This window comes from Sinocyclocheilus anshuiensis, unplaced genomic scaffold, assembly GCF_001515605.1.
Source record: "Sinocyclocheilus anshuiensis isolate Anshui unplaced genomic scaffold, SAMN03320099.WGS_v1.1 scaffold609, whole genome shotgun sequence".
NCBI classification, from domain to species: Eukaryota; Metazoa; Chordata; class Actinopteri; order Cypriniformes; family Cyprinidae; genus Sinocyclocheilus; species Sinocyclocheilus anshuiensis.
In genome coordinates this window covers 874632-882731 of record NW_015541011.1, presented here as the reverse complement: position 1 = coordinate 882731, position 8100 = coordinate 874632, and the positions used below count along the sequence as shown (strand labels likewise).

The 8100-nt window shown below is 39.2% G+C and overlaps 1 protein-coding gene across 1 annotated transcript in view; it reads right to left on the bottom strand.

Annotated features, from left to right (window-relative positions):
* LOC107690368 (semaphorin-4B-like) overlaps window positions 1-8100 on the bottom strand; it is a 69140-nt gene that overhangs the window by 37920 nt on the left and 23120 nt on the right. The window contains exon 2 of the mRNA XM_016488677.1: window positions 3489-3794. Coding sequence (XP_016344163.1) covers window positions 3489-3603 — 115 coding nt within the window. The 5' untranslated portion in view covers window positions 3604-3794. The remainder of the gene's footprint in view (window positions 1-3488; window positions 3795-8100) is intronic.

Sequence of the window (8100 nt, the reverse complement as noted above, 5' to 3'; positions counted from 1 at the left end):
GCATGCTAGAAACTTCCCGGCAGGTGTGTTGAGGCAAGTTGGAGCTAAACTCTGCAGGACCCCGGCCCTCCAGGACTGAGTTTGGACAGCCCTGGTCTAATGGTTCTGTACGAACATTTTTTTTAACATATTTCCTTTTACTGCATTTTTTTTTAATGGACCACACCAAACTGACATGTTAATTTGACAGCGCTAAAAAAACAACCTTGATATGTTCAAATCAGTGTCATGTGGCACAGCGTGTATAAGTTTTAAATGTGTTGGTTTTCTTGTCGGGTTAAAAAAAAAACTCCTCTAAGTAAGTAAACAAGAAACATTCCTTCCACCCATGTTACAATGTGCCACCAGAGAAGCTGAGTGATGCATGTGGCTGGATTTTAATGGACTGTTTCCACTTGATGCACGTTTTGGAAGCCTTCCATGGGTAACACGTAGTGCAGGTCTCTGCTGCTTTAGACATGCCTGATCACCTCCAGCCACAAAGAATCAAACACAGCACAAAGCTTGAGCACCATAACATGTGCATGCTATATATTATACTGAGGATAAGTAATTTCAATTATAGGCTACGGTAATAAATCAAGAAGTATTACAGGTATATAAACCAAGGATAAACACAATGGATTGCTGTTTGAAATCTTCTCTCATAAATAGCAGTGGCGGACCAGTCAACAACCAAGAGATTCCTTCTGTATCTCCTGTAAATGCATTTCGCAGGAGAAAATGACTGGATAAGCAGAGAGCAATAGTGTAAACTGCTTATAAGTGTCCTTTTAAATAGCTTTATAATGCGCTTTAAGAACTGCAGCATAGTGTTTATCAAAGAGAGGAACAAAAGAAGAGAGGCTGAGCAGATGTAGTTTCTCCTCCTACAAACCCTGATCCTTCTTGATAGGCACATAATGAGAAGCAGGCCAGCGTTCACACCGTAACACACAAACACATACACACACACATCCCCCCATTCATTATCCATGCCAGATTAGCTTTTTATTAGAATGGAGGGAAGGTGGAAACCAGGAAACGGAGAAGAATGTTTGTGCCACTGGAATGGAGTGACAGCCCTTTGGTCAAATGTGTGCCGGTCTGCAGATTGGAGTGTGTTTTACATTACAATACAGGTTTAGAGACTTCAGAGGCTTTTCACCAGTGGATTGGAGTCAGTGTAGCCGCAACAGTTTCCTGAATTTAACTCAACTAGTTCTGCACACACTGAACAGTTCATCAGCAGTAATTTGAGCCATTTAAACTGTATATACTGTATATTACTGATTCGCTAAGAATAAATGGCAGTCTCTGATAGCTGTGCAAATCAGGCAATGTCCATTAATATCTGCTAAATGCAAATTAAAATTTTTATGTGCAAATTTACACATTTAATTTAGCGGCTGGTTAAATTTGACCATGGTTAGTAAATAAGATGCAAGCTTATGTTTATGTTCAGTGAATTCAGCCCTGGACACTGGCCATTAAGGTGAGTGACAGTGTATACAGAGATACAGACACACAGGAACACACTCAAACCGAGAGAATTAGCAGGATTCCTTGTGGTATTAGACAGGCAGATGAGAAACACCAGTGAAAAGAACAGCTGCATTCTTTCTTACAATACAGCATGATCCTGGGGACAACACAAGAACAAACAACAAAGGACAAGAGAAACAAAGTGCTACAAGAAAATGTTAGCCAGTAGAAAGAACTGAGGGATGACAAATGAGACAAGAAGAGAAATGAAGAGAAGAGACATTAAAAAGAGACGAGACAAAAAGTATACAGAAGAGACAAGACAAGATGAGAGTACAAAGGAGACACAAGATGAGACAAAACAAGACCAGAAGAAAAGTGAACAGATTAAGCGAGAAGAGACATAAAGAGAGGCAAAGAAAAGAGATGAGATGAGAAGATCATTAAAGAGACAAGACGAGACCATAAGAAAAAGAAGAGATGAAATGAGACAAGACAAAATGAGAAGTAAAGAGAAGAGATGAGACAAGAACAGAAGACAATTAAAGAGACGAGACAACGAGAGATAAAATGTGACAAAAAGAGAAGTGAAGAGAAAGGGCGAGTCAAGATGAGAAGACAACAGAAAATGAGAAGAGAAGACACAAGAACAGTCAAGATGATAAGACAAAAAAATTAGAAGATCAGACAAACCTAGAAAAGAAGAGAAGAGAAAACAAGAAGACAAGACAAGACAACAAGAGAAAACAAGGGAAGAAAAAGCAAAGCAAAATGAGAAAGAAGGGTAGACAACACAAAACAAAACAAGACGAGAAGAGATTAATCAAGATGAGAAGACAAGACAAAATGAGAACAGTCAAGATGAGAAGAGTCGAGAAGAGAAGAGAAGAGAAGAGAAGAGAAGAGAGGAGACGAGACAGATGAGACGAGACGAGAAGAGACGAGAGAAGAGATGTATATAATGTTCCTTTGTATATTGGCAGGGGAACAAGACCTCCATGCAGGTAGACCCTCAAAAGAGGCAGTCGACGTGTTCAGGCAGGTTTAGTAGGTTTAGTATAATCACATCCTGAGCCAGTTTAAATGAAGACGAGAAGTAAATGTGGAAAGGATGGGCAGGTGGATGTGAATATAGGTTGACTTAAACTCTTTGTCCAACATGATGAAGACACATAGGACAAACACAGCTAGCCCATGACTTATGTCTCTGCACAAGAAGGATTTGTGGACTTGGAAACAACAAATAAATAGTCTCATTTACACTTCAAACTACGCAACATGCGATTGTATGTATTAAATTGGAAACAATTATGTGTCGCACGCCACTGTTTTAACAAAAACCATGCTTTTGTCTTAAAAGGCGTCAACATTCTCCATCACAAAGGACTTGTACCTTAGTGATGAAAACCATCATCTGACACAATCAATAGTACCATAGTAAGTTAATAAAGCCATAGTGCACTGTGTTTACAGACTCATTGTAACTCTTCTTTTTCCAACACACTAAGCCTGCAAAAACATGAATGGACGCACCCAAAAGCGCCTGCGATTCACTGGAAAGGAAGTGGTTTGTCTTTAACATGACATATGTTAGAGAAGCAGCTAAGGGATCATTATTATGAGCGAGAGGGTATGTATTATGCTGTTGAAGAACAGTGAGACCACTCAGTTTTAAATAGACGCTTTGTCGTTCTTCGATGACTGACGTGGACATGCATGTGTATGTTGCACATTATGTTTGCAGAGGCACAGTGGTTTTGTAAATGCGATAATCCACCTCCATGCAAACACGCCAGAGGCCAGTACCAACCAATCAGACCTTGATATCTGCTTTCTGTTTATCAACACTTCAGCAAGTGTTACTGTCTGTGGGAGATGAGAGGGTCTTCAGCCCGTAGCTCCCTCAGAGCTCTTAAGTCGACTCCACACCAGGCTTTATTTATAGTCTCGTACCAGTCGGCTCTTTTACACACTTTCAGTAAATGGGCAGAGTGAGTTGTGCTTGCGTGTGTCTGTGCACTTACTGTAAGAGAAACTGAGGCGAGGGGTGACGTCGTCTTCTGCTGCTTGACCCCATCCAACCAGGAGGACATGGAGGAGAAATAGGAAAGAGACACGTATCATGTTTTGTGTCCACATTTTGCTGCTTGTGTCTCAGTGTGTTTTCTCTCTGGATTTCCTGGCGCTCATGAAGATCTTTTCCCTTGCTCGTTTGTGTTTCTTCTTCTCCTCAAACTCCTGAAAAGGAGAGCCGTGTACTGATGTGACAGCTGGTGGTCACCTTTGTCTCCATGTGCTTGTGTAAGTTTCCACACAGGTTTTTCAGCAATCTGTAACAAACAAGACACAAGAGTAGTCACATTAAGATGAGATAAAACATTTTATTACTGGTGAGCTGCATTAGGTCATGCTTGATAGCACCAGGAGATGTGGGAGTGCAAACCAGCCGTCTCCTACCTGTACGGTCAACTCTACGTGTGGTGTTATATCGCTGAAAATCATCAGCAAAGATTTAGATTGTGCCAAGAATTGCTGCATGAATGAGAATATGTAGCCTTAAGGGACATAGATTTACATAATATTTACTCACTGCTCAGCAGGGCTCTATGTCTGTGTTTAATCCGCGCTAATTGCTAAGGTGTGTATGTTTGGGGCTAAGTTTGCAGAAAAGTGCCCTTTTTAAAAGACCTCCACTGCTGGTCTCCAGAATATTGCGTTTTGGATAGTAGTAACTAGCCATTCCTTGATCAATGAATATCACAAGGAAGACCATTCTTGTGTACTTGTATGTGTTGGTGAACAACAAAAACCAGCCTGAACCAGCATGAACATACCTACTGTACTGACGTAAGCCGGTTTTCTCAGTAGGGTGTAACGATGATAAGGCAATAAATGAGTACTTCCTGGAAGTGGTGGTATCACTTATGAGACAATGGAAAGTGCTTCATTCTCTGTTTACATGTTAGCTTACAAAGTTCAAAGAACAGATGACCCCACTTTACCATAATCACCCACACTGATCATCATTCACCTGTTCCGTTCCATAGAGCACTGTTCTGAGAATGGATATTCATGTAATGTCATAAAATGTATAATTTCCAGCCTCCTGCTAAGATGATCTAATTTTCTTCCATTTAGATAAGCATGGTAAAGTCATACGTGGAGTTTGACTGCCAGGCAAATGAAATGGACTGTAAATAAGTTGAATAGCTTTGCACTTGATATGTGATCTACAGCACTGATCCCAACCCTGTCATCAGTCCAATATGTCAGCTGGCTAACACTTAAGTGGTTTCCATTACTCTGGCTGTATAGACGAGCATTTTAAGCACAACCACAAAGCTAATCCAATTGCAATTCCCATTTAGGTTTAAGATTTAATACCAACGTCAAATGTGTATATTTTATTTGTATGAACTGCCAACAGTAAAGGGCTAACAAATAGGGTGTGGTAAAATCAGGGTTAGAGGAGAAAAAAAATCAGTCTGCCTTTTGCTAGACATCTGAATATAACACATGTCTAAAACATACATGCCACAAGTATGTAAAATTTTAAAAGGTGTAATTAATAAGTTTTAAGTAGGTGTAACCTCAAAGTTTGAGTGTATAGGGGCCTGTGGATGGCCGTAATGCTTCTGCAGATCTTCATATCTATTTGTGCTTTACCTGAAAAAGCTTTAAAGTTGAGCCAACACTTTAATTTGGCATCAAGCTCTAAGAGTGATACTGCAGGCCAATTTACTGTACTAGTGCCAAAACAGCAAGGATGCTTTTCTCTAATATAGACAACATGAGAGCACGGCACTAGCTTACAGTCATCCCTTATTCAAAAGAAGACGCAAGGCAACTTTTCCATCTGGAGCACGACAGACCTTGGACTCCCACTGGGAAGATTCAGGTCCCAAATGGGAAAACTGCTGCTTGTTTAAACAGCATCTCAAAACTGTATTGGCACAGCATGTGGAGATAAACTGATTACAAGGGACTGTCGTTTAGATTTCCAAAAAGTATCTTCTGAAGAACTGTTGAATCATTGATGGTTGTCGTTTATCAACATCAGACAAGGCCTAAAGGCACAAAACAGTTTACTACATGATGTTTATGTCTAATAATGACAGATTTATGTCACAGTTTAAGCAGTATATGTGAACAACATATGGCACATATCAAACAAAGTAGCACAAAAGGACACAGCAAGTTTAACCTGAACTACAGTATATCTTTACTTACAGAAAATATGGAACCTTGAAAGGACATTCTGGTGATAATACATCAGCAAACACCACAAAAAACTAAATTCCCATTAGAAAAGTTCACAAACTTCATTGTTTGCTGTATTTGGAATTTGCTACACTGTTTCACCACCGACAGCTATGAAATATGCACACAATCTCAGCTCAGGCAAGAGAGAAGTTTACAAGGTCAAACTCCTCCTGCTACTGTCCATATGCTGGGGTTGGTGTGTATTGATGAAACAGACAATGCTTATTTCTTCTACAATTCACCAAATCAGCAGTTTTGTGTGTAGAAGTGTGACTGCGGATGTGTGAGTGCAGAAGCTGATGTGTGAGATGAGGAATGTGTCGTGACTCAAGGGGACTTTAAAGAATAACTAGCACATGTGTGACAGAACTATGACTCATTGCTCTCAAAGTGCCTGATGAAATGGTCCATTGCAAAAGTTCTGCAAACTTTGAGATCATCTGGACATCTATGAATCAGAGAACACAAACAATGTGATTGCGAAACCTGACTCAGTGGCACAGGTATCCAAACCCTTCAGAAGTACAGGAAGTAAAGCTGACACCTGTTCATAAGCACTATGTCATAAGAGTAAAGTTCAACATCTACTGTATTTAACTTGTATGGAAAGAGTGAATCATGAAGTGTGGGATCTGAGATTGTGGCGTTTTCCGCTGTCGTCTCGTCTCCGAGCTGATCCCAAGACCCAGCTTAGAGTAATTAATGGCCCAGTCCTCCCTGGGTGATCCGGCCAGCCTTAATTACTCCATATGTTCCTTCAAAGATCTTTAATAGCCTAATTAAAATCTTATTAAATAGCCAAAGTAAAATGGGGGAGAAAAAATCAGGCTCAAATCAAGTCTGAACATGTTAAAAATAGGAGCTTCCATAAATGATCAAGGTAATTTTTTAGGCAAGACTTCTCAGATGAAAAAAGCATTACATTTTGATTTTAGTTTAATTAAATGGGTGACCTAACTAGATAAATGTGGATAAATGTAAAATATGACCATGAAATGGCCCAGGAATATCATTACCACTGTCTCTCTAAAGTAAAATACCTCTAACGGGGACAGAGTCAGATGTGCAAATATTTCTAGCGGAGATTCATTTTGTCCTCTCGCTCCTGCTTTGAAATTTCCATAACAGATGTGGGGTCTGTGAAATGTAGAACGGCACCGAAGCATCTGCGAAAAGACCTGCTAATGCCATCATCTCTTTGTCAGGTAAAATGATATTTAAATGAAAAGCTGTTTCTGGTATGCTCTTAATTTCAGTGCATATTTAATTATCCTACTGGTTAAAGTAACACGATAACTGACTCCAGGTCAGCATTCTTACAGTTGTGAATAAAGGCCCAGAGTTTTCCACTCAGGTCTTTAGGCAAATACTACTTACTGATTCATGCTGGACAGAAAGAATGTGTGGACCAGATGAACTTGAATGCCAAAGTGCAATTTGAGTAACTTCAATATTGAGTTGTAATGCTGCTACTGTCACAGCACTGATGGCATCTCCACAGAAACAAAGCTTTTCTTAATAACATGCAGTATATGGAAGAACTGCCATGGCCTTCCAAGAAATCAGCCTCATTGGAATTTATTACAATGAAATGCTATTCTCAGAAAATGATTTATAAAACAGCTCCTCAGATGGAGAAGCCAGTATCTCAGTGAACAGAATGCAACAGGTGGACTTTTGCCATTTCAATGGGTGGCTGCATTCAGTGTGTTTTACATTTTCCCCCGCAAGTGCAAAATTAACAGGATGATCATATAAAACATCTCACTTGTTATTATTATTAGATTATGTTAATTACCTGATTTCTAAGAATATGAATGTGTACAGAGAGTGATTTGGCACAGACTCTCTTCTTCAACAGGCTCTCTGACTTTTTTTTTTCCTGGCACCCAAACAAAATATACTATAACTAATATTCAGACCTATTGTTGTACTTTTAAAATGCACTAAATATTATATTTTATATATAAAAATAGCATAAATATAATAAAAGACTTAACAAAACTAAACATATTCATAAATATTCATAAATAAATATTAATTCATATTAAAAATAAATAAATTTAATCTCCTTACATTACATTAGATGATAAATATCCTAGTCAAAATATATCAGTCTATAACTCATATTCAGACTATTTTGTTACTTTTAAAATGTAAATGGCTGCCCACTGCTCCAGGTGTTTGTGTGCGTGTGTGTGTGTGTGTGTCAGTGATAGATGAATTGCAGTGTGCTCTGCAGATATATGACTCTGTGTCTGACTGCACTACAGACCTGCCACTGTTTCAGCTGCAAACATTTCACTCCCAACTTCCTACAGACAGCGAGAGGGAAAAAGAGAAAAGAGAGGAACAGGCAGGGAGGAAGCGAAA